We start from the raw sequence: 27,851 nt of genomic DNA, 5'->3' as shown, positions 1-27,851 counted from the left end.
GCTAAGGCTTTCAAGAGCTGAAAAGCAAATCAAAATGAACAATGGGAACAGGAATGAATGTGTGGGAGAATTTATCCGTTACATGAGTGTGTACAAGCATAGGTGGTCAGAGAGAGATACGAAGCCTGTGACTTCTCAGTAAAAAGTTGTAACTTTATCCCTGATGGTATTTTTTACTGAAGATTTTCATTGGCTTTGCTGTTGATTCTCCACACAGCGAAAATCACAACAATGGCATTACATTATCTGCTTTTTTTCCACCCTGCAGCGCATGGGTGAGAGTAGCCAGGGCTCTGGTTTTTTACCAGTGCTCATATTTAACAGTCGAAAAAGAGGAAGGCAATTTGGCCTTATAGGCTGCCTCAAACCTTCTGTGGTGTCTCGGAGCTCACAATCCCAAGACCACTTCACAGAAGTCCTGCCACCTGCCGGGCGACACCACGTACTCCCATCCTGCTGAGTGTCACTTTGAAACAACTGTTAGCACAGGGGAGGCCCTGAGCTACTACCTGCATGAGTGGGCCAGGTAACATCACCTGGGGATGTGGGCATGGAGGTGATGATCCCCTCCAGTGCTCTGCTGGGTGTGGTTTGGTCTTGTAGACTGGAGGAGGGAGGGAGGAGGAGCAAGACACACAGGACAGTTGGCTGGGTCAGTGAGGAGGGAGAGGGGGCTGGTGGCTCAGGAGACGTGGGATGTGGGGGAAGACGAGTTTCTCCAGAAGCACCAGCCACGCTTGGTGTGCTGCTTGCGCAGGATCTCCTCCTCACACTCCCGATCCTTCTGAGCGCGCAGGTAGCGGTCTTCCTCCTTCAGGAACCAGACGGGAGGCCAGCGGTGCTTCTCAAAATGCTTCTGGTTCTCTGTGGAGCAGTAGGGTGAGGGCGACAGAGATACGGCAAATTAGGAAAACGTCCCGGTTGCCATACTGCAGTATATTCATAAATAGCCTTGATTTAAAAAAAAAAAAAGTCTTAGATTAAGTGTGTCTGAGGAAGGAAACAAAAAGCAGAGAAAATAAGAGAAAAGCTGGAGAAAGCAGGCAAGGAGATTACCTGGTAACATGGCCTTCATGTCCTTGGGGAACTTGCGACATACAGTGTTGTAATTGGTGCAGATGTGGTGTAGACACCATGCTGACAGCTGCTTGGCATTGTGAAACTGGTCAATGAAGAAAATTGCCAGTTCACGTTCCAAAATACACATTTTTATAAGAAAAAACAAATAGTAGCAAATGTAAACAATAGTGGACACATGGATTTTCCCCCCCGAGTTCACCCAGCAACATTCAATTCCACTTTAAACCAAATTTCAAAGACAGAACATTAACTACAAGCAGCAGAAAGTGCAACCTGGCTCAGGGGAAACAAGCTGGATTTGTACACTGAGACCCACCTGAGCCATCTCCAGATACGCCAAAACCTGTCCATCAATGTCCATCCCCTTCAAGGACAACTGCAACAACTCTTCGACAGCATACTGCTCTGTGGAAGGCAGCATTACACATAGTATTGGCCACTCCGGACACTTCGGGAAAAACACAAAGCACTACACAGTCTGCATCTCCCTTCACTTGCCATTGAACCTGGTGGCTGAGGCTCACCCGTGAGGGCCACGAGACGGGGCAGACATAGTCTGTTGGCTAGCACAATAAGCTCCATGGGTTGCAGGTCGGGGCTGGGCATCAGTAGGCCGCAGTACAGATACTCCAACACGGCACGCATACAGGCACTGCTGGTGCTGGGGATGGACACCTGCTCAAGGACAGGGAAACAGACATACACATTAATTTATTTTACACAGTTTTTTTTTTTTTTTTTTTTTTTTTAAAACCACGTAGGGTTCATTGAAAAATTCTGAGTTCTAGGGAGAAACTGGTGATACATACTGGTGATGCGTTACACTCGAACAGTGCTTCCCTTTGAAATACTGTGCTGCCTGAACACAGTATTTACAAGGATGAGGAACAAAGGGACAGCAAAGCACTTGTAAGGCTATGAAAACAGATACCATCTACACAAGGGGAAAAGTAGCATCTCATGATTCAGATTATTTGGATTCTTATTCAGGTTCCACCACACTAGCAGCTTTGAAGAGTGCTAAGAGAGAAAACTGACATCAGGCATGCGTGTTGCTGGGGGGGTAGGGGGACTGTCATATCAGGAAAGAATCATTAATGTTACCAAGAAGGCAAAGACACTACCTGATTATGGTCAAAAATCAATAAAAATGTGTATAATGCTGTATATGCAGGCTTATGTTACAAACATTCAAGTTACAAATGTTCAGATATACATTTTCCCAGTTTATTTAATTGTGTTTTTGTCACCTATTCTCAAATTTTTTGTCACAGCATTTCTTCACTCTATTATATGGCAGTAAAGTGCACCCAAATACAATAGGAGCAACTGATTCAACTTGTTTCCAATGTGTTTACAGCTGCAGTCAATTGTTGGCAAGTGCTGGTGATAAAATGAAGAAAGTTGCATGTGTATGTGAGAAAACAACAGCTGGCATTGAACAGGAGTTTGTGGAGATGTATTTGTATTTTTTCTAGATTTTTCCATAACCTAACCTGTAACTAAATTGAGTGGCATGGGTTTAAGTTTTTATTGTGTAGACAAAAAAGTTAATGCCAAGAAACTGAAAACATTGCATATACATATGAACTGATCAGAAATCTAGACTGAACATGAGCTTGTGGAGAAAACATTCTTTTTCTCCGATTTAAAAAGTATTTTGACGTTAACATTAATTTAAAAAAAAAAAAAAAAAAAAAAAAAACAGAACAAAGATATACTGAAATTGATCGTTATCTGATTTACGGTGCACCCTGCATTAGACAAATAATCATTGATAATAGATGGATGGCAGGTCATTTTACAAAGTATTTTTAATTTATTATAGATTAAAGGTTTTTACAGAACTAAACATGTAAAAATGGAGGGATGTCTGTTACTTTGCTTTTATTTATTGTGGTAACAGTTAAATATACACACACACACACACACACACACACACACACACACACACACACACACACACATATATATATATATATATAGTGTGTGCATATTTAACTATATATACATACATACATACATATATATATATATATATATATATATATATATATATATATATATATATATATATATATAGTATAACGTGTGTGCACGCGCACACAAGAAATCGTCACTGACTGGTGGCATGGTATTGGACTGCTATGACCACTGAAACAAAGTTACCAGCAGGTGTGAGAGGACAGAGTACAGAGACAACCTTAACAGCTGCCAAGAGTCTCTTACACCTGTCTCACTGAATGCTATAAAACAGACCATGGAGCATGCTGTGGTCCCTTGACACATGGAAAGGTCAGGTGACAAATGGCAGATCGGTGCATTTACAAGCCTAAGGGATGATCCAAAGTAGACCAGCAGCTGGATGTAAGTCAACACGAAAGGTGCTTTCTGACTGAAGCGCCACAGTATTCTTATATCATTCAGTAAACCTAACACATTAAGGGCATCCTGAACATCTGAGACACATACAATGCTTCCGAAATGTCCCAATGAAATCTATAACATATTAGCGTGATATTTAACTGTGGTACCTGTGAGTGAAATGAAAAAACTAATTTTGAAAAGGGAGCTGGCTCTGTGGAAGAATCTTAGTATTTTAGAGGGATTTACTTCAGTTTTTGTGAGATGAGCCATACAAACAGAAAACAAAAGCAAGGGACCAGCTTATGATATCATATTATGTCTATCAAAGGTCATAATGTCAATGGTTCAGACAGAACAGGCCACAAATTAAGAGGGAAAAGTACAGCAAATACACTAGAGTGTATCATACACTGTATACTGAGCAGCCAGACTAGATGACACAAATTTCATTTGTGGCTGCCACTAATGCCTTGTATGGCAGGGACAACTTACATGTTGAACTCCACACAGCCTAATTTGCCAAAGAAACACAGTGAAATCACACATAGTCAAACATACAAACCAAACTGACATTTCAGAGGTGTTAGGTAACAAGCATGAAAAGTGCTTCACATCAAATGTGCTAAAATTATGCATAGGGAAGTGAAAATATCTGCAGATGTGCTTGAAAGGCAGACCTTCATCAATTATCACTGAAGTGTGCAAAGTGGATGAAAGCCCATATAGGCAACAACTTGGGAGGTTTATTTCCACTTCCATTTGCAACACTGTCAGTGTTCTTGAAGGCTAACTTTTTTCCTCAGTGTGGTAAGGTTTGAAGTTAGAGTAATGCAGCCAGTTGTGCCGTCCATCTCTGTAAACATCATACCTCTCCGTGATGACAGACAGGATAGGAGTTTTAGGTGTGAAAATCAGGAGAGCACTGAGGAGCAATGAGGCCAGTTGAGTAAAACAGCACATATCCAGGATCTAAGGCCTGAAGCACAACACATAACCATAAACACTAACATATTCCGTGGCAGAATCAGAGTGCGTAGGGTATCGGTTACTATGGACGGCATGTCTGTGTAGCCTGTTACAGAAAAGCTGCTGCAGCTACTGCAACAGTGTTACATGCTCTACGCTGTAAGAATAGACTGATGGTCAGCATCTGGTTTCTTGGCAGTTCCTGGAAGTCTGCAACTGAGCCACCTGAACCTGTAAATGTATCCACATGAGATCCTTTTCAACTCTTGAGAGTACTTCCTGAGAACAGGACCAGGTGTGGCATTGAACCTAGTGCGTGGCTCCAGAGGAGTTGTCTTACTAGAACTGGAGCTGGAGTAACAGGAGAGGTTGCGTAAGTGTATGCCACTCCGAAGAGGTGATCGAAAATGACTGAAGGTGGGAAAAATGTCACAGAACCCAGTGACATTGGTCAGTGTCTAGCAGCGCTGACACATTCTGCCAAGGCCTCCTTCACTGTACACTCAGTGATTTAAGATGGCTTTCACTCTGTTGTAAAGGACAAGTCATGGTTTTGCCATTCTAAAGTTAATTTCATGTGGTCGAATTAAGAACAAAAACAGCAGGCAGAAGAAATTACTGTCATGTACACAAAACCAACTTCAAACAGCTCAACTTTAGTCAACAACGAAAGTGAAACTGCAACTGAGAATTGCTGTAATCAAGTCCCGAAACGACCTGAAGATACTAACTCCTCCTCTTCTCTCACTCAGTTCCTTTTCATGTGTGAGCCAAGCAGTCTGTGGTGCAGCTGGAGGCTCAGCAGCCCGTGAGAGACTTCCTGTGACTAAGGGCCAAAAGTGCAGAACTACTTCATCACACACCCTGTCTGGCTGTGCTCGGATCTATGTGAAATACCTGCATGCGGCCATACCACAGCTAAGAAGAAAGAACTCAGTCAGTTCCTGCTGTGGCCAACACATCTACACTAACAGCGAGCTTTCCATTACTGGTGGTAACGGGGCCGTAAAGAAAAAAGTCTGTTACTTTAATTCAAAGATAGAGGATATGAAACGGGTTAGCTTCCTGCCTGCGGCAGTATAAAAAAGAGACAATAAAGTCTTGGGTACAGCAGACAAAGTAAAGGAGACCATGTGGGGCTGTTCCTGAACACAAGCAGAAATGCATAGTACCAGCCAAAAAGGTGAGCGCACTTGACGGAAACTAGTCTTTTTTTTCCTCGTAAGATATTTGGTTAACAAGTTTGAGCAGGAAGTTTGCTGACATCTTCCCAGCTCTTCTGCAGCACTTTTCAGAGATGTGGGACACTTCTCTGTTGCCTTGCTTTGTCTCTTCCATCCAGTTCTGCCCATTCAAGTGTTGCCTTGGGGTATTCAAAATTCACTCTTTTATATTTGTTTCCATCTTAAATTTTTAAATGTAAAATAGGGAAAACATGAATTTGCATTGTCCCACAAACATGTTGCTCATGTATTTTGGTATCAGCCATGGAAAACCATTGGTGTGTGGGTGGCTGGTCCTCCAGCTGCTGCTGATGTTTTGCAATGCTGCCTGTTCCTGCATAACATGCCCAGGCAAGCCTCAACATCCCTGTCCCACAGTTGTCCCTCTTCCCATGCAGATTAAAATTCCTAGTAGAGGACAGAAGCTAAGTAAAGCATTGGCTGGAGTGTCGCTACCTCTGAGGCCAGACAGCAGTGATGTGCCACCAGCTTGCGTCACTGTGGAACTCAGGGAATAGGAAGGTGCTAATGAGTTCTAGTCTGCGTGGCTCATCCCTTATCCACACGTGTCACAGACTCCCTCCAGGAAATCATGTTCATTCAGCAAGAGCAGGTCAGTGAGCCCCAGTGACCTGACACACACGTACAACATGCGATATTCTCACACATCAGCAATACCTTGGATGCGAGGACCACGAGAGCAGTAATCATCATCATTAGGCATTACAGATCTCTCAAGTAAATTACATAACAGGCTGCGATAAAAGCAATCGTGTCGTTTTTGCTTCCTGATTTTTAGGACTGCTTTGACTTAGCTGGGGAAAAACTGTGTCACGTCCAGACAGTGATGTGAAATGTGATCTGCAGCTTAAGTCACCTGAGTGACAGAGTGAAGGAAATGGAGACCTAATCCTAACCCCTACAAAGGCTTCAGGAACATCATGTAGAACAATAGGATGTGTCATACACTACTCTCTCTGATGCTGCTTACCTCCTCAATGTAGCTCTCCATGAAGGACCCCCGGAACATGGCTGCCATCCAGTCACAGCTGGAGATGAGCAAAGGTTTGTGAGCAGGGAGGTAGCCATCATCAAGACGGAACACAACATCTAAAATGATGAGAGGTACAAAAAAGGGAAACACATCTCAGAATGTGTCAGATACTTTACCTCAGGGTAGAAACCTGACCAAAAGAAAGAACAGATAATGTTTGGGGAGGGGGGAGGGAGAGTCTTATGTGAGAACTTAGTAATACAGACCCGGCATAAAAACAATTCCTACACAGAGTACCCTACCACACACAGACCTACCTTTGCAGAATTGATAAGTGGATGCATGCAAACCCAATGTCAGTCAGGTGACAAAGCAGCCAGCTAATTACCTAATTAATTACAGCAACTGGTAGAGTAGTGATAGAGCCTCTGGCTTTGGACTCAAAGGGTGCAGGTTCGAATCTCACATCCAGCTGTAGTGCCCTTGAGCAAGGTACTAACTTCAAATTGCTCCAGTAAAATTATGTAGCAAGCTCCAGTAGTTTAACACTGTAAGCTGCTTTGGAGAAAAATGTCAGCAAAATGAAAGAATGTGAATTACCACTGGTGTCTCAGCATTAACACTTGAACTTGCTGGGTCCCATATGAAAATGGGTTAGAGAAGCTTTGCCCTGAGAAAGGGCTGATTTTGCTAGTATCACTTGGTTCCTGAAGTGGCAGGAGAGGAGTTTGCCGTTACATCCTGCACAGCACAGCCTGAAGCATGTACACATGCTGGTGAGGACAACCAGCCACTTCCTCACTGACCACAATCAGAAATGGTCATGCATGTAAGGTCTTCACCACTGTGATATGGAAAACTCTGGTTATACAACTCACTGCTCCAACACCCTAATCTCTTTGGTTCACTATTGATTACATTCACATTAAGACAATTTACCCTGTTAGCGTTATATGTTAATCCACTTAAGGGTATTTGCCATTTTACACAGCTGGGTAATTTTTACTAGAGTAAATCAGGGTAAGTACTGTGATTAGTGGTACTACAGCAAGAGGAGGATGTGAACCTGGGACTTTGACTGCTAAACTATTGTAGTAACTGCTTTGATATCTACACTTCCAGGAACTAACAGAATAAGACAGCAAGATGAAGCACATTTGGTAAAACGGATGAAGAACATCAAATATTATAGATTAAAAAAAACACTACAGATATCATGTCTTAAAACTGAAACAAGGGGTAATGTTTGCAATATTTAAGCAAATTCAAAATATTAATATTTTACAATGAGTTAAGACAAAATCCTACATCATAGTTCTGTGAAGCTCACAAATCACTGCACAAATCATGCATGTTTGCCTGTATAAATTATAATACTCAATTATTCAGACATTGTTTAATTATAAAATACAGCAAAAATGCTAAAATGACCATAATGCAACAAAAATTGTACATGAACTGATGGTTAGTTTCAATTCTTACTGTGAAAATCCTCACACCTACACAAATGAAATATGAGTATTTTCAATGCAAATGAGTGTAGGAAGCATACAAGCTAATCTACTTAGTATTTTCTAATTACAATGAATGCAATTTATTCACTATACAACTATAAGTGTTATTTTGAAAAGGAAAAATGTATCTTAATGAAAAACACAGATAGCACCCGGTTGTACAAAACAGGGTCTCACCCATATCGTTATCTTATTGGCCAAGGGCATTCCTTGGATCTTTTATAAATAAGTATGTCCTCTGTAACAGGAAGTAGACGGCCTGTGCTGTTAGGACTTGTATGCCTAAGCTTCCGGTTCGGCATCACTCATTTTTATATACAGTATTATCTATACACATACACACACAGAGGCTGAAACTGCTTGTTCCAAGGGGGGTCGCGGCGAGCAAGAGCCTAACCCAGCAACACAGGGCGCAAGGCTTAAGGGGGAGGGGACAGACCCAAGACGGGACGCCAGTCCGTCACCAGGCACCCCAAGCAGGACTCAAACCGCAGACCCACCACAGAGCAGGACCCGGCCGAACCCAGAGCAGCACCACCACGCCCCTCTATATACAGTATAATATTCTTATTTATAATTTTGCATTGCAGCATCTTCTGTGTCATTTGTCACAACAGCAACATGAGAAAGAAGCATTACTCTATCTTTTGGTGTAAAGAAGGTGTCGAGACATTCCTTGTAGCTGCAGAAGTAAAAAGGGACCTTGCCAGGTCTCACAAAAGCTTCAGGGTACTCTGTCTTTTCAAGTTCCTTTCAGACAATGTCTGGTGACACAGAATGTTCATGACCCAGATCCCAGTCACTCATTGTCACTTTTCCTCCAAAACTAGAATCATGTCTAATTCCAGAGGTATTTAGAGGTAGCACAGAAAAGTAATTTACCAAGTACACATCACATGGCACAGAGTAGAAGAGTGCAACTACACTTGTATGTAAACCCCCTTTCCAGGCAACAACAGTACTGATAAAATGCGTTCACCAGACACAAATCGTGATGGAAACAGTAACAGTGGAATGGAAATGCTTAGCACAAGCAGGGAAACAAGGGTACTCAAGTCATGTGCATTGAAGATTTTCCATGGGGAAGAGCATACAGGTGGCACAGAGGACATGAGGAGATCTAGGGGGTGAAAGGGGCTCAGAGGCAATGCTAAATCTTACCAGCAAAGGTACCCTTGCTGAGGCACTCCTTGATGCGGTTGGCCCGGCGCACGTGAAAGGCCTTGGTGATCTCCTGGTTCATGAAGCTCTCACGGTTGAGCACGTTGGCCACCATCATGCGCAAGTCAAACACTTCCAGCAGTTCTGCAATGGTGGCTACCTGCATCAGATCTCCCCTACCCTCATCCAGGTTCCCTGTGTAGAGGTACTGCAGCACTGCCTGTAAGCATGGATAAGTACACAAGAAAAGTCACACCACACTCATTTCCCAAGAGCAAACAAATTAAAGGATACAGGGTATCACTTCTATTGCAGTAAACAAAAATAAGGAAGTGGATCTAAGACCTCCCTTTGCAACCTCTCTCTACTGAAGCATTTGTGATCTATCTGTTCCTGCTCACCCGGAAGGGCCCTTCCTGAATCAGGCCGTCCATGGACACCACTGTCATAAGCCTTAGTCGATGAGTCACAGGATCCTCCACATGCTCCAGGCGGACACTGAGGAAGCCACGTCCCCAACTGGAAAGAGTACGTCCCAGCCCTACAGACCCTGTAGAGCACTGACTGCTGACTGGGAGGGAGTTGTCACTCTGAGAGGTCCTCAGTGATCTCTGCTGGGGCAAAAGGGACTGCTTGCAGTCACTGGAGCCCCCTTCCCGGTCTTTGTCTATGTCCAGACTCTTTGTCCGCCCAGCCTGTTCTTTTGCTCCCCTTCGACTCTGCTCCTCTTCCTCCCCTCCACCTGCAAGTTCATCTCCCTCCCTGCCTTCTGCTGGTGCTTCAAGGTCCAAGGTGAAAAGGTCATAAAACTTGGAGCATGAAGTGGCCAGGTAGATTCTATGGGCAAAGACATGGGTGGAGCCACCCTTCAGGAGGAACACAACATCTGCGCAGAGGGCTTTGCAGAAGAGTGATTCCAGCCCTTCTCCATCCACAGCAGGGGGATCCGGTATGCCCACTATGGGCCTAGGGGGGCGTGGGGGCAGGAAAGGTGCCTGCAGAAGGGGTCGCTGGACCTTCTTCAGGTGAGACTTCCAGAATTGCAAGTGGCGACGGGAGATGAGTGCTGCTCGGATAGCATTGTCAAAGACATCCTTTACCCCAAACTGGGCCACAATGCTGGTCTCATAGTACGGCACACCCAGCTCCTTGGCTACCTCGTGGCCTCGCTCAGGGGGCAAGATATCTGTTGGCTTAATGGGCCTGTAAGGAGTGATGTGGTTTTAAGGATGAAGTTAGCACTCTGCATGAAAAAAACAGTTGAGAAACCAGAAGAGCATGTGCAATAAAGCCTATGTATGAGTTGGGGTTCTAGAATTGTGCTATAAATAAATGCTTGGCAGCCATCTAATTGGCTGGTTCTGGCTGTATCAGTATCATGGTGTCTGGTGTTAAGCAGGGCTGTAACATACTTGGCCAGAGGGCGGCGTGCCCGGTTGACAGCCTCGAGGTCAGCATATCGCAAGTCCAGCTGGCAGCCCACCAGGACAATAGGGGTGCGGGGGCAAAAATGCTTGATCTCTGGGAACCACATGGTCCGGACATGGCGCAGAGAGTTGGGGTTGGCCAGTGAAAAACACAGCACAACCACATCAGACCTGTCCACAAAAGGTCAAGACAAAGAACATAGAGGGAACAGGGGATGAAAGCTGCCTCTCACTGCATAAAAAATTGAACAGAAATAAGACAACAGTGGCAGAAATATGGATAAAAAAAACTAGTATTAAACTAAAGACCTCTGATCAGAGAAAAACTGCAGGGACACTTTCATAAAATTATTGTGTTTACATATGACAGATATGGATTTTATCTTATTAGACAAGTAATTTAAGGTTTGAGTGCAGGGCCAAGAAAAAGTTTTCCCCTTTCCGAGTTAATTTTTGACTCGGCGTTTTCAGGTCTTCAACCAAAATCTAATGTTAGGTAAAGGGCACATGAAGACAAATAATACTTTTTAAAATTATCCAACACCAATGGAACTGTGTGAAACATTAATTGCCCCTTAGCTAAATCAAACCAATTAAAATAGTCATTGAACACAGCCACACTTGATTACAACTACTCGTGCTCATACAACCCTCACGTCACCCTTCCCATCACATTTAAGTTGTCAGCACAAAGATTCAACAAGCTCATGATGCCCCAATGAAAGGAAAATCCAAAAGAGATCAGAAATGTTGATATCCATCAGTCTGAAAAAGTGTTTCAAAGTCATTTCTAAGGCTCTGGGACTCCATGAAACCACACTGAAATCTATAATCTCCAAATGGAGAACACTTGAAATAGAAGTGAATCTTTCCAGGAGAGGTTGGCCTGTCAGAATTTCTCCAAGAATCCAGTGATGCAGGAAGCGACATAAGATCCTTAAAAATACTGTATCCAAGGAACTGCAGGCTTCTCTTGCTTCAGCTAAGGTTAATATTAATGACTCCTCAATCACAAAGACATCATGGAGCAAGACAATGATCCAAAACAAAGACAATTCCACATCAGAACTACTGAGAAGAAGCTAAACTAAAGGATTTGGTGTGGCCTCAAAGTCCAGGCCTAAACTGAATAGCAATGCTGCAGGAAGACCTGAAATGAGCAGTTCATGCTCAAAAAACTACCAATGACTCTGTATTAAAGCAGGTCTGCAAGGAAGAGGGGCTAAATTTCCTCCACAACAATGTAAAGCATTGATATTTAATTATAGGAAACATTTTGGTTACAGTCATTACAGCTTAAGGTATCACAAGTTAAGTGGAATGGGGGAATTATTTTTCACACAATGCCAGATGGTGCTGGATTACTTTGTTCATTAAATAAGAAAAATGTGGCACTGAAAACTTTGGGTGTTACAAATTTGCAACAACAGATGGACAATACTTTTTCACAGTACTATACACTCATGTTAAAGAACTCAAAGCCAAGCTAAGTTCTACTTTTTGTAGTTGTGGTTCCATCACTATGTTACCACCTTCCAAAATGTAGACCAGAATGAGGAGCAAACAAGGGAGAAAAAAAGAAAATTCATACTGTGACAAAAGCTTTGCACTTCTCCTGCATATGCATGTATGCCTCTTCCTAGAAGTGAACAGCCCACCACTGGGATGCCAACGTGTGAATATGTGTAAGCATTCAAGTTTGAAAGAGATAACACTATCACAGTCCCTCATATTTTAAGCACAGCTTTTAATCATTCACAACCACCATGTATAAACAGAAAACATCATCCCTTCGTGTTGCAAAACCAAACTGCAAAGGTCAATGTTATGCTCCTTATGTAATGTTGAATGTTTTCTCTTTTAAAAGACAAAGGTGCATGACTGGGATCAAACTCCTGACTCCATTTTTCCTTTACTGTACACAAACATTAGAAGAAGCTGAATAAAAGCAGCCATGCAATGCACTGGGTGTTTATAAATTACATTCCTGGAAGAAATGTTATGAACTAAATCCCTAGAGGCAAACTTGTTTCATCCAGACTCCCACAACCCCATATCACCAAAATATAAAGAAACTTACTTTATTATACCATGAACTAAGTCTGCATGTACAGTCGGAGCTCTGTGGATTAAACCTCGCAAAATTAGATTTTATGTACATCACCAGTCAAAACTGTGAGTTCAGCTGATAGAAAGTAGTTTTTTCATGAGGCACTCAGTTTGAATAGGAAACCAGCCAATGTCTTCCCAGCTATTTAGCAGCACTTCCTTGAGATTTAGGATGCTTGTGGGTTATTTTGCTTTCACTCTTTTGTCCAGTTCACTACATACAAGTACTGACCTGGTTGCCCAGTTGCACTCTCACTTTTCACTTACCTCCAGTAAAATCACTGGTAAGCATTACATAAAATAGCACAGATGTCTTTCACAATGAAAAGGTGTAGTACACCTCATTGTCCAATAAACAATAATTCACTGAGTACCAGTTATCAGGAAAAATTTCAAAGCCTGAGAGCTACCAGACTTAAAAAATGGTATCAGTTTGGGGTTCCAATATCAAACACAAGAAAGAAAGCTGGCTTTCAAAACAGTCTATAATTAATAAATAAAAATGTGTTACAACATTAATAAAAATAATGGAGAGGCTCTCTTCCCTAGAGTACATGGAAGGTGTGTCCTGAAATCAGACAAACTGCCATGTGTCTGCCCTGTGAAGCATCTTACTGACACAGACACAGCAAACACTCCTCCAAATCTAGAACCTGTTGATAAGTTACACAGTACATATTTTTATGGGGGCAATTAGACCTTGACTTCCTGGCATGAAAAGTGACACTGTCACTCTAGAAATGTTTACTGAAAATAAAGACAACAGAATTACCTTTCAAAAGTGCTGTCAGAAAAAAACACAAATGCCACAATTATTCTACTGATATTGCTGTATTTAAGGTTTACTTTTAATCAATTTGCATATTTCTATTAAATGGTTAAAATAGTTTGTGCCAGCAGATAACTAGCCAAGTATAACACCACCACTCTAATTACTCTTACGACATAGTTAAAGTCAGCATTGCCCTACAGGAAGACATGACCTCATTTTGAAAACACAAAAAGGACCAATGTGTCCGGTATTTGTTAGATAACTTATAGCTTCACTGGCAGAAATTGTTGAAGTCAACTTGAAAAGTTTTTTGTATTGTGAGCCATCTCATCTTTGGAGATAGGTGTGAATCTTAAACTTGAGTAAATGGGACTGGTGAGGCCAATTCATTCAACAGAAATGTCCTTATTCAGAACAGAGATTTCTCTGTTACGCAAAGACTGCTGCAGTGCCAGTGGTCATCTTTTAAACAATTTATTATGGAGATTTTTCAGGTTTTTGAGCAGTTTACTGAAAATAGTGACAGAATTGGAAACATCATTAAGTAGGTGCTCAAAGGACTAAAAACAGCAAAAAAAATTAAAGTTTTTATTTTGTCCTGATTTAATTTGTTCTCCAGGTTACAAGTATGTTATTTTTATTAAACCGCTGACATATAGTGCATAAATCCACTTCCTAAAGAGAAAAGTCATGAACCTTCTCTTCTTGGAGTGCTTAGTTTTAATGTGAGTATGTGCATGTGCGCACACACTGATGCCTGTGGAGCCTTGTTCATAAATCTTTAAGTGATGTGTTAACAATTGACATGTCTAATCAAGAAGTATCATTTAGAATGTGCCAGAACACAAGTGAAGATAAACATGTGCATGTGTGTAAGGTACACAGAGCACATGGCTTGCATAATGGTGGCATGTGTACTGTTAGCAAAGTAATATAAATGTAGCAGAAGATGACTCAGCACTAACCAGAAGCTGAGTCACTACTCTGCTGACACGGGCCACCATTATTTCCGTTATGACTTCTATTACCCTACTAGAATGGCAGCCACTCGCTAATACAGAAATGCAGAAGCGCCACTTGGTGACAACCAAAGCTGACACCATAACTGCTGAGTCTGCACTTTCTTTGAATCACCTTCATCAATGTTCTCTTTTCTCTAGTCTGTGCTTATGTTACTTGGCTTTTAAAAGCCATAGGAAAGATTAGGTCACAACAATGGCCCAGCAGAGCATACAACTTGCGGACGTCAACATCAGGCTTTCTGACCCACAGCAGAGGGTGCTGGGCATTCATTGTTCTGGAGTACTGGCTGAGTCACTAGATTATGGGGGAGTGACAAGGTGTTTCCGTTTCAGTTGGGGTGCTTTCCAACGCACCTGCCATAGGCGAAGCGTCGGTCCTTATGGTGGTCCCCAAAGGTATCCCACAGCCGCAGCGAAACGCTGACCTCATCCACCACATCTCGTGACCTTTCCAGGACCTGCACTCACAAATATCAAGATAATTCATCATATGGTGGGCAAGCACATGTTCAATTCTACAACAGCAATATTGGTACCAGAAGTAGAAAGACATATGTTACCCTGTATTCCAGAAATATAGAATTATGTATTATTTAAATTGACCTGTATAAACTGCTTTTCAGTCTCAATTATTTAAAAGCTTACCCTCTCTGGGCTCAATTTGTTTATTGATTTTATATATATATATATAGTTGTGTATACTCATTTTACATAAGGTATAAATTAGTACCCCTATACAAAATCCAGACTAAGCTATATTGTTGTAGCCTGTTCTGGCCTTGGGTTACTGATCTGTTTATGTTAGAAATCAGTTCCTTTGTATGTACATATACAAACTTAAGTGCTTAAATAAGAGCAAATACTTATAAATGTACTTGGTAAATTTTGCAGATGATATTATGCAGATGTCACCTTGTGACTGGCCTCACCTCCTGGCACACGCGGTACTGGTCAATAGCCCAGACTGTGGGCACGTGGGTGGCCAGCAATTGGTACTGTGTGAGGGTGGCGTTGCAGGCACGGGCGCAGATCAGCCGGGTCTTACCCACTGCGTTGTCCCCCACCACCACACACTTTATGGTCTCGACATTCGGCCGCTCATAATCTGTGTCTATATCCATGGAGAGGGCCCTGGAACAAAGGTGGGTTACGGTCATGTTGGCATGGCAGGACACCATATCATCAGCAAGAACACCACCTGCTCAATCACCTAGAACACATGTTTACACAGGAGAGATGGATGTGCACACGAGTCAGCACCTGTGCTTCAGGACTGCAAGGACAGATTAGCACAGAAGATGATGCTCAGACTGTTATAGCTCCAGATGAAGAATGAATGGAAGAAAGGGACCTTCCTCTACTTGAGTCTACAACAGGTACATGTCTGCTACTATAACCAAACAGTCTGGTCATATGCCTGCACTTCAAAAACCAAAGATCTTATACTTATTGTCTGATAAGACAGCAGAAGAACAGTAAAATATTTTACATGTTTGTTTTTAAATGAAACATGTATAGCGAGTTACTTCTACTGGATAGATACACGTGCCATCAAGTCAAGTCTAAGTGGGTTCCAAGACAAGGAAGGAACAGAATGGCTTGCCAGCATCTTCCTCTGTGAGTGTCTGGGGGATGCAATCACAGAGAGAAACATGCAATCCCCACACCCACAGAGCACTTCAGGAGCAATGAGACATCAGCTTAACCCACCACACCACCTACTTGTATTAGGGAGGCTTTAAATAATATACTAGCAATGGTGACTAAATGGTTTTTCAGCAAGACCCTGTTTCTCAATGATATACAACTTTCAAGTTGCTGATCACCTGACCCAATGTCAGTGTGTATTTTAGATTTATAAGTACCTTCTTCCCTTCCTCCACCTACTAAAGGACTTAAAGGCCTGTCAAAATTTCTAAGTACCCCAGGTGTCCTGTGTTGCTAAAACTTAAATTTCATCGGAAAGCAAAAGCACCACACAGGTTATGAGATGTACGAACACAAATGGTTACTCTGATCGCTGACCACAGAATGTACCCAGTTCCCTGAAGGATAAGGGCTCTCTGTAGACCAGCTGCAATAGTATGACAGCCACAGCAGACTGACAGCTGTCAATCTGCGATAAAGTACCCCAAGAGTTTATTTCAAGAAAAACACAAAAAATAGGAAAATATTATGGAAGTCTTTTTTGCCTACATACCATTACAGACCCCTTATAACGTTCAATGTCTTATGGTAAGTAGAAAACAATGCGCAACACCAGCACTGATGTACACGGTATTCAACTGTGTTCTAAGAACGACAGCCCTTTCGGTCTAAAAATAGTGCCCATCGAGCAGATGTATGAGACGTCTATTCAGTTCACCTTCATCGTGTCAGGTACGTGGTCACCAGCGAGACAAGCTGGCTGATACCGTCGCAGCCGGTACATGTACAGACTGCTCCCGAGTCTCCAACTGCAGGAGATGAGACTCAGTTCATCAGTGCGCTGAGAGAAAATGGGCTGGGTTGAAGACCACAACGCCATCAACCCTCTGTTCTTGGCTCATAGTGACAGCTGTCCCTCTAAGGCTGTTGTCCATAATGCGTGGGAGCAAATGTAGAACGGCCGTAAAGTGTTCACTTTCAGTATTTTTTCCACAAACATTTCCTTAATTATAAGCTTTGGGAATGACCTGAATGTAACAGAGCAGGAAAACGCACATTTTCACAACCAACCAATTTGAGTAGACAACTGCCTTCCACCCCACGGCATTTTGTATATAGGGATAATAAAAGCCTATGTTAAATATGCCGTATAATCTCATTACAAATAGAAAGCTCTTATTGAGCAATGGTTCTTGAGATCCATCAGATTAAGAACATTTAAAGCTCAAAAAGCTGTGATCATCCTGGATGCTGGTGCTAACACTGCCCCTATAGTTTGCTAAATGAATGGCCACATGCATCCATCCATCCATCTTCCTCCGCTTGGCCACATGCAATATAACAAAAATACACAGAAGTTGAAAGTTTTAATCCCTTGAAAAACACATTTTACAATAAAAAGCTTATACACAGCCAGCAATTTAACGGTAGTGATGAAGGGGAAGATGAAGACAGTGCAAAGGAAAATTAAATAAATCAAGTGATACTTGTTGGCACTCAAAGACCCTCCACTCTTGAAATTACAGCCAAGTTCATCCAGAGGGAGGCAATAAATTAAACAGCTTGACCTGAAATCCTAATCATAACAATATTGATTTCATTAATTTTTCAAAAAAAGCTTTGCACTACAATTTATTCACAGAAGTCAAAATTCTGCTGTCATGGTTATTACAATGAAATGTAATTTAAAACGAATATATCTGGTCAAGGAAGCATGTTGACCCAGTGGGTAGTGTTGTTGCCTCACACCACTGGGTGGTTCAGATGTAGGTTTGAATTCTGCTCAGTCTGCGTGGAGTTTACATGTTCACATTTACATTTAACAGACACTTTCCTCCAAAGCGACTTCCAGTTAACTCTGTGTAGTGTTATGAGCCCACACACCTTATTCACCAAGGTGACTTACACTGCTAGATATACTACTTACACTGGTCACTCATCCATACACCAGTGAAACCCACTTTCTCTCTGTCACTTACATACACACCCACCCACCTACCTACTCACACTATGGGTGATTTTAGATACACCAATCCACCTGAACAACATGTCTTTGGACTGTAGGAGGAAACCCACACAGACACAGGGAGAATATGTGAACTCCGCACATGTTCTCTCCCCGTTTCAGTGTTTCTCCTCCAGGTATTTCAGTTTCTCCTCACAGACTAAAGACACGTGTTTTAGGTTAATTATTGACTCTAAATTGCCTTTAGCATGTGATTGTTTCTGCGTGTGTATGTCAACCCAGTAACGGACTGGCATTCTTCTTGGATAGGCTCTGCACCACCGTGACCACGACTCAGACAAGCAGTTAAACAGTGAGTATGTGACTTCTCTGATGCAATTCTGCCTGCAGATGAATGACATACAGACCATTTGCTACAACATAGTTTTGGTACAAACTACAGATCCAAGGACAGCTTGCACCACACTGGCCTTGAAACAGAAACAAAAACTTCTCAATGAAACAGGATCACAGTGGCAAATGGACAGCATTTTGAACAAAAAATAAACAGATCCCTTATATCATTAACTATGCTTTCAGAACAAATATATCTGCAATGTTATGGAGCAGGAATTGATTGATTTTTTTTCAGAAATCTAAATTTATTAGAATGCCCTTTGGTAAAAGTTACATTTGCCTTTGAGTCTGGCAAAAAGACCAGCAGCAGAAAGACCATTTGTAGATGACCTGTCCTCTGGCTCCTGTGGAGGGTCAAACAGATGACAGTCCTGTAGCTCCAGCTGACAGAAAACAGGGATGCGATCAAAAAAAAAAAAAAAAAAAAAATCTGTGCTTCGGTCATTACATAAGTGCCACACAGAAGAAGCTTGTGCCCATTCCTCTTTAAGCACTTCCTAGTTGGAAATGCCTTGTAGATCTTCCAGGTTTCTGTGTACAGACGTACAGGGAAACACCACCTTTTGACCACACAAACTGAGAACCATATGCAGAAACACAAAACAGTTCTACACTGACCCTGAATTGATCAGAACATGACACCAGTCTCGCATCTCAAAAACATTAGGTTACAGAGAAGCAAAACAGTTCTGTTCCCCATTGCATACCTTCAGGACCAGCAGGTAGCGCCCTGGTTACGGATGTCACCTTTTAACCTGAAGGTCCCCGTTTCAAACCCTGCTCCTACTGTAGTACCCTTGAGCAAGGTATCTACCAGGAAGTGCTCCAGGAAGAATAAGTAATGCAAAAATTGTATTTTCTCTGAGATGTAAATTGCTTTGGAGAAAAGCATCTGCTAAATGAATAAATGTACATGTAATAATACCTTGCTGTATAGACAAATCATTGAAGAGTTACTCCTCTAACGCAGTAAGTTGTCTTGGAAAATAGCATAAACTAAATAAAGGTTAATAATAATAATAATAATAATAATAGTAATAATAATATTCCCCACACAAGTAATTTTGCTGAAGATGTTTCTGTTTAAACACTAATGAATCAATCAATTGCTATGGAGACGGGTGTGTTACGGTATTAGTACTGACGACACATTTTAGCAGACACAATACTTAGGGAGTTACCGCAGCATCACTTAACCTCACAAAAAATCACCAGGATGTAGCGGCAGATCAATGGGAATCTCACTGACTCCCTGTAATGAGAAAACTACGGCAACTATCACCCACTCCGCCGACACAACCCTGCCTTCAGACATAATGGCCTTACTTTCTATGCAGCGATGCACACAAGAAGCGGAAAGCTGACCGCAAGAGAGCTTACTGCGGTGACCAGGGAAAAACTTGAGGTTAAAAGGTTAACAGACTCCCCTGTTAGTCAGGGTTGTTCCTCTAGATACTTATAACTGCAAAATCAACTAAACGTCACAAAACAATCCTCCACTCCTGCTCATCCATCAAAAAGTTGCTTTTCTAACACACACTCCTCCATCTCTCCCTGCATGCCCTGCCCTCAGACCCTGCTGCCTGACATTATAGTTTGTTGGTGCTTTTTAGTGACGCTGCTCTCGACTCCACATTTTTTACGAGCCCCATTGTCACATTTTCTTCCAGTAGATTTCCAGCAAAGCAGTATAAGACAAAGATGATTTTTCACTGACTTGGTCAGTGTTGGGACGGAGTTATGGGACATCAACGAATCTCACCGACACTCCTGGCAAAGCATGCAGGAGCCGTGTATGCGCATGTGCATACGGTCCGTGTTTCAGCACATATTTGTGTGTATCAGCATGTGCGGGGGGAAGATCTAGAAGACTGTCTCTGCCATCCAAGTGTAGACGTGTTACATAATGCAGCCTCTTTGGGCTTCATGTAAACAGGTCTGGAAAAACAGCCACTGGGATCCAGGAGACACAGAGAATCTCGGACTGTGTTCCTGCCTCAGGCGTCACATCCACACAAAGGCAGCATTAGTGGCGCAATCACAACACCGCTAATGAGCTGCGTTTCTTGGCACAACAGCAGTAGGAGTTCAGGGGGTTGGCAATTTTTCATGTGACCACAGAAAGCCTTTCTTTGCCTGTTGCCTTAAATAATCTGTAATCTAAATGAATTCTGTGCAAAATGCTAATGACAAGGATGTTTAGAAAGTCAAACTGCCATTAGTCACTCTTTATCTGTATTTTTATCCCCCATCTGCAGACTCCCTGGGAGTAAGGGACACCTTCAGCTGGTTTTACAGCTGATTCATGTCTCACCATATGACCAGTAAATGCTAAATGGCATCTGTCTGAACATCATTTCATGGTGGTACACAGAAAATAGAGCAGATGAAAGACTGCATGGCAAGAAAATGGGGAAAGGAAGGAGGGAATGACTTGCCACTGTTGTAGCCCAAGTTTCCCTGTTGGTAGGCAGTACCGTGAAGGCCAAAGAAGAAGAATGACGTGGTGATGAAGGAGCTGGATGCCCTTAAGACAGCTAGTGTGACTCGCTCTAGTGCTCAGAGAAGCAAAGGTAAAGCACATCCCTCAGACAAGAGCGGACAACAGCATGCTCTACATGATCTCTACTTAGCACATACACTTGAGTTCAAAGGGAGATGGGTGTATGCACAGCGATTAGTTCTAGTGCACTACCACCTGGCCCTCAACCATGAGGTGAGTCTGGAGCTAAAACGGCATCGGAGAGGACTGACCAGAAGTTCAGCAAGCCAGTTTCTGTTATTCAGCATCATCTGACAAATCCTTTACATTTAAAAGGAACCATAAATCCATCCCTATGGCACAGAGAAACTAAACTGCAAACCACACAGTCTAACACATCTAGTGCAGCGGGCAGAAGGAGGGGGGAAAAAAAAAAAAAAAAAGACAAAAATAATCATATTAATACTTAAGCTTACTGTATGACAAGAGGTATACAGCCCCTAGGATGTTAACTGTTAGGTAAATTTGTTCCAAATCCCTATGAGACTCATTTAACTGGATGCATGAATATGTACATATTTTTTCTTTTTTTAAATGTTTCAAATACTGCAACAGGGTAAACTCCATTTTCAAGTTATGCTGTCACCAGTGAACTTATTAGTATCTGTCATAGTTTTATAATGGCAATAGATGAGACCGATTCGTAGTGTTCCAGCCCTGACTAGCACTTATCCGATAACTCCTCACTGCTTCAACTCTGCCACCACAGATGATTCAACACTACGTTGTATGTCACGCAATAAAAATATTGGAGAGAGTAAAACCTGTCTGAAACAAGACAAAATTTGCATACAAATACTTTCATTAAATTCAACATCTGCAGCAAAATACATCCAAACTGGAATTACACTTCAACACTTTTCTGTTCAGCAGGCAGTATAGCATTACAGGTCATCCCCGTCAAAGCTGAAGGTTGCTGGTTCAAACCCGACTCCTGGTGTAGTACCCTTGCACAAGGCACTTACGCTGAATGGAAACTGTAAGAATGTCCTGGTGAAAAAAAGGGGAACCACTGGAAAAGCACCAGCCAAATTATTGTTATTATAGGATCATCAGTCTTTGATCTTAACTCAAGTTCTTTAATATTACAAACTGATTTCTTGTACTGGCTCCTCTTCATTTATATGCCACTATACATTGAATTATGTTTAATAAAATGACCACATAGACAGCTTATCTTCCCACAGCAGCTAAGTGTGTGAAAAAGTTGGGTTAGACTTTCAACTTGTCCTTCCACTATCGGGGAGTTACACATACAGGGGAACAAAATTTAGCTTCTCTTGGACCTCTGGATATATAGTGCAAGAGAGTGCAAATACCAGACAGTGCAGTACACAGGGCAGAGTCTGGCGACAATACACTGGCAATAATAATAGAAATAATACTAAAAAGATGTATACATAACATACAGTACAAGGAAAACTAGAGAACATGTAATTCACACTGTAGCGCTAGTGACAATTAAACACTAGACAGAGAGAGTGGCTTGAGCTGTAGGAGCACAATAACAACTAGTAAAGAGACGGAGAGTGTGTGCTAACCATTTACCAGTTCGACTGGATTTCTGGGGGACAATGGATGGGCAACTCTGGCGCGGAGGAGTGCCAGTCAGTTCCAGATCCAGTGCCAGTCGCGTCTACAGCCATTCCAGAACGCACCGCACCGCACTTCCCTTTTCAATGTATTTTACACTCATTGATGAAAGAAAGCACTAACTAACTAACAGGAGTTTTAAACGCAGAGCAAGCGATACACTGCAGTAATTTACTGTGTACAAACGGAAGTTACTGCTAACTGTTCAGAGTCGGGAGCGGCGAGTGCGGAGTGGGCGACGGACGCGATTGTGTCCCGCTCCGCACAGGCAGGGCACTTCGATACTCACTAACAGACGCCGTCACACAATTTCGCTGCATTACTTTTACCATTATTTATTCTATAAGCAAATATATATATAAAGCTTTTCAGCAATGTTAGACACCTCACACGTGTTGCATAAGACTGGGGCTCCTTTGCGGCTGCAAGACGTGATGTACAACCAGCTTTTAGTTTTTCCACAACAATGGAAAGGCCGTCAGCGACGCGCACGAGCTCTATGAATGCGAGTCTGCCGATTCGCTGAACAGGCAATCGCCATGTATCTACCACACACACAACTGTACAGAACTACAGAGCTCAAAGCGGAACGCGCGTGCCGGAGCGCGAGGGGCGTGCGCGCACCGCCTACACGTGACCCTCCCGCTCATCGGCGCACTGACGTTTCCTTCCTACCTTCCGACTGTTCCAGAATTGACCCACATGCCACTCCGCCCGCTTCTCGACCCGGGATCCTCTTAGTGGGGCGCTGGAGGTGATTTCCGTAAACAAAAATGATTGTGAAAATTATTTTAAAAGGCAGCAGTGAAAGCGAGGCTGGATTTGCTCGGGAAGATCTATGGATCCGCATAAAAAATTGGAGGTTCTGTCAAAGGCAGCATCCTCCGTGCAGCAGTCCCGCGACTTTCCTTCAGGCAGATGATTCCCTGCTTACTTCTACCGTCCCTGACACTCTGCTGGACTGCTCGTCTTTGAAGACCGAGCCGTGTCCGGTCGTTGTTTAGCCCCAGTCACACCGTCGTCTCTGCAGTGTGAAATGTCGCTCCTCAGCCATTCCTTTCTGTTTTTGTTTCTCCAGCTGATTCTCTAACTACATTCCCTCATTGCTTTGCGTCACAGCCCCGCCCACTCAGCCGAAATGTAGCCGAGCGCGACCAATCGGCTGAAGGCGAGTCTGCTCACAGCCCCGCCTCTCCAGTAAACCGTTGCCTCTCTCTCTCTCTCGCTTCGGAACCCGAACGCGGCCACTCAGCCGGTTCTCAAGCTGGAGATTCACGAAAGTTCGTGAAGCGGCGTTGTGTTGTCCATGAAAACGAAAAGGGATTGTTGCGGCTTCTACGCATCGTGAAAAGGCTCACATTCTTATTCTTTTATTATTATTATTAGATCGATAAACCCATGCATGCAAACCTGATCCGTTGCCTGCATCGCTCCACCAGCATTTCTTCCTTTCAAAACATGGCTGTCCTATTCTGTTTTCGTCCTACCTTCATTCGGATGCTGTGCTAATCTAATATACTGACCAGGGTATAAACTCACAGGGGTATCGGACACAAAAAAGACATTGCAGTGCGTGCGGTGTGAGCGGGCACAATGCAACTCGACGAGCGCTAATTTTCATATTTTCGTCAAGCCCACAAGAACTACATTTAGTTTCAATTGCTCTGTCTGCATCGTGTGCATTATTAAACGGTGCAGCGCTGCTGACCGAGCTCTCCGGGCCGTCGGGCAAATGACATGACGGAAGAAGGGCGCTTCAGTCACCTCGTCTTTCTGCGCCTTCTACCTCTCTTCTACTCTTAGACAAGTACACTTGTGCTACCGCTAGTCTCCTCCTGGTTACGTCCTAGAAAACGTATAATATTCTAGGAGTGCCAGGAAATTGTTCAGTGCACCCCATCTACACCAGAGCTGCTTAACCCCTTCCAGTCCGTGCATCCCTGGCCTGATGATGAAACCTATAGACCCTTCCACAAAGATGTTTATAAATGCATTCAGTGGAAATATTGCCCTGAAATTTGCTAGTACAGTAAAAAAATTTTACTTAAACTTTTGTTAGCGTTATTTTCAAAATAAGCCCGCGCTTTAAGCACACGCCGAAGCCCGTCTACAGGCCCCCAATAAACCCTGCTCATGTCCCAAAATAAACTACAAGAGAATGAATGGTTATAACGACGCCTATAGGTCAACTGCAGTACTGCACATAGGGGGTGTGTCACTTCTCACTGCAATGTTAATACATGGCTATAGAAAACGTCTTAATTAAAATGCACAATAAGGTCCTAATTTATTTCAACACCAGCCTAACAACAAGAAAAATGGCAAGCTCAGAAATCAGAAGACTGAGTTAACGCCTCATTAACTATGGAGAGGGCAGTAGCAGCTTGTCAGATCTTGGGAGAAACCATATGCATTGGGTTCTCACACTGGTGAGAGTGTGAGGGCTCTATTCTGCTTGACAGCCTTGCTTGGCACAGATGAGAAATTCAGTGTTTTATCCATGCTCTCTGAGAAAGACCTCTGGTGCTTTTGGCACAGATGGAAGCTGGTCTGAAAGCCAGGGACAGGAGATGGGTCTTTCACAGAGTGCAGAGTGCTCTCCAAGCAGAAGCCTTAGCAACACTGGCCTTGGAATTAGTGAGATGACCACAGTGTTTCAGATCTCAGCCAAAAAAGGGGAGGGGAAGTTCCCTCCCAGTGTGTTTCCCCTTGCTCTCTGTACTCATGTCACCCTTTCAATGTGTAAATATCAACTGAAGCCACCCAGTGGCCCAAAAAAAAAAAAAACCTTGTTTTTTCCCTATCAAACAAAGGCAAAGGCAGATACTGCGTATAAGTTGTGCTTCATCTTCAAAGAGATGAATGCAAAATAACGTACAATATTCATATACCATTAATTTAACTTACATCAAGCCAAGCAACACAGAAGACTACTGAGAACTACATCGCCTTTTTTTTTTTTTTTTTTTTTAAAAACACAGACAGGCTTGCCCTGCTTATCCATTAGGCCAGAAACAGATAAAAATGCCCCTGTTCATGTTAGATAAAGCAAAGGGTGTGTCCTAACACCTAAGTCTCAATGGAGTGCCATCCTTGGACACTGTGAGCTACCTTATCGCAGAGAACTGCAGTCGCATTCACCAACTTCTCAGTGTGTGACATAACCAATGTGCTGCAGCCACCAGAACAAACTGCTACTCCCACCTACACATTCAGGAGGTGCCCTGTTACATTGCATCAGTCATTTTCAATGCATCTCATAGTTCTAAAACAAATGAGGTGGCTCCCCTGCGGTGCAACCTTAGCAATTAGTGACATTTAAAACATAAAACAGTCCACAAAGACTCATAATGCTTTTTTAAATGCAGCTATATATGGCCACTACTGTAGTTTTATCAAAAATGTTAAGTAAGCAATAGGGTTTTCTTCATTTTGTATAATTTAAGAAAAATCATTTAAAGAAGCTGAGCTAGGAGAAGACGGAAGTCCAGCTGTCCACCTGGCAGTGAACGGCTTATTGACAGCTTGAGCTGTCTGCAATACGAGTGGGTGCATGGGAAAGAGGAAAGCTGCTGCTACGATACACCAGGAACTGAGACTGTTTATACACACACACACACACACACACACACACACACACAAAATACATGTGTAGGCTGAAGGAGCATGTGACAACCATGATAGCAAGAGCCTCAGAACTCTGCGATCTGTATTTGAACGGATTATTTGCTTGGGTACTGTACATTCAGACTTGCTGGAAATATACAGTTTGAGATTGATGAAGGCTAACTCCAAAATGCGCACACACAAGGGAATATAAGAATAAGTTTCAATGATGTACTTAATCTTTCACAGTACTCTACTTAAGCCCTTCGATTTCAGTAAAATTGTGAATGTGAAGCACAGACTTTCCAACACATGAATGTAATTCGTTCCAGAAAAATACTTAAGGTGCATTTTCATAAATAGATGTAATTACTATTAGTTACAATGGTAATTTGTACACATTTGTTTTCCCAAAACTCACTCATTTATCCTAGTCTTACAAAGTTTCATTACCATGCAGCTCTTTTAAAGCTATTTTGCACTGAATGCTTGATAAGCACTGACCAACAAAATATCCTTACATTTCATGTTCAGTGTTCATGTATTGATATGACCACTAATGCAAAAAAGCTAAAGAAATCAATTAAAACAATGTCAGTGAACTGGCACTTGTTGAGCCAGCTGACAGTTAGGACAGACAAAACAGGGCCCATGATTACTGACATTATAACAGGTGAATCTAACAAACAAGGGGTAATGGAGGTTGACAACTTTACACAGCACAAGGTAAACTATAACACTGAAGATGGCTGCATGGTGGCTCCGGTCTGAGACCACTCAGCTGTTGGGAGCCATGTGAAATCCAGATGAGGTCCTCATAAATGAGCAGAAATGCCTTGTAGGTCAAATTAGAGGTATCAAATGAACCTCTTTATCGAGTCAATTTTTTTTTATAACCCAAAGGGGTGTTGTGACAACCATGGTATTCCTACTGCGGTGTGCCAGACATCACCAGTATGGGCACATGCATATAGAAACACACACAAGCACACACAAATACAGAAGGCTGAACTGACATCAGCACAGATGCAGACAGTCAGACAGACAGCATCTGTTTTTAATGCAGCAGGGAGGGGATGCAAGCCTTTAATGATTACCTAAATAATAATCTCCAATGCTCTTTCACATATTTTCCATTTTGTGTTTGTAGAAACACAAACGTACACAAGTACATATTTGCAGACAGCTGTACAACAGTTGATAGAGGGGTCTCCATCGGCTAGTTCAGTTGCTAATTGTATTACAACTTGAATCAGCTGGCTTTATGGAGACTTAATTACTTAACTGAGCTGGGTCCTTGCCAGACTTGGAGTTGTGGCGCCTATGTACAGAGCAAATAGCCATTAGTCCACCTGAGTTTTCCTTAACCATTACGTTCTGGCTCATGCAAGCTGTACCTATCAAGAAATGACTCAAAACAGTGCCTAACACAGGAGTCAAGAGTTTTTTTTTTAAAATTCAAGTGC

At 42.5% G+C, this 27,851-nt stretch overlaps 1 protein-coding gene across 1 annotated transcript; it reads right to left on the bottom strand.

The window, feature by feature from the left end:
• Nucleotides 1-205: 205 nt before the first annotated feature.
• rhobtb4 (Rho related BTB domain containing 4) lies at nt 206-23,871 on the bottom strand. Its single transcript, XM_018759386.2, has 11 exons — nt 23,455-23,871; nt 15,565-15,766; nt 14,990-15,093; nt 10,718-10,903; nt 9,707-10,508; nt 9,306-9,525; nt 6,628-6,746; nt 1,605-1,755; nt 1,397-1,485; nt 1,057-1,162; nt 206-864 (listed from the first exon to the last, which is right to left on the bottom strand). Exons 1-11 carry the CDS (start codon nt 23,481-23,483, stop codon nt 683-685), a joined length of 2,190 nt encoding a protein of 729 aa, XP_018614902.1. The 5' UTR covers nt 23,484-23,871; the 3' UTR covers nt 206-682.
• Nucleotides 23,872-27,851: the final 3,980 nt, after the last annotated feature.

The sequence above is a fragment of the Scleropages formosus genome, chromosome 17 (genome assembly GCF_900964775.1).
Source record: "Scleropages formosus chromosome 17, fSclFor1.1, whole genome shotgun sequence".
In the NCBI taxonomy this organism is placed as follows: domain Eukaryota; kingdom Metazoa; phylum Chordata; class Actinopteri; order Osteoglossiformes; family Osteoglossidae; genus Scleropages; species Scleropages formosus.
Note: the sequence above shows the minus strand (reverse complement) of the source record. Positions and strands in the feature narration are given on the sequence as shown.

Coding starts and splice junctions, on each gene's coding strand:
- rhobtb4 (XM_018759386.2), bottom strand. CDS start 23,483: ATGTGGGTCAATTCTGGAACAGTCGGAAG. Junction 15,767..23,454: donor AATTCTGGAACAGTCGGAAG/GTAGGAAGGAAA, acceptor CCTTTGTTCCAG/GGCCCTCTCCATGGATATAG. Junction 10,509..10,717: donor GCACGCCGCCCTCTGGCCAA/GTATGTTACAGC, acceptor CACTCCTTACAG/GCCCATTAAGCCAACAGATA.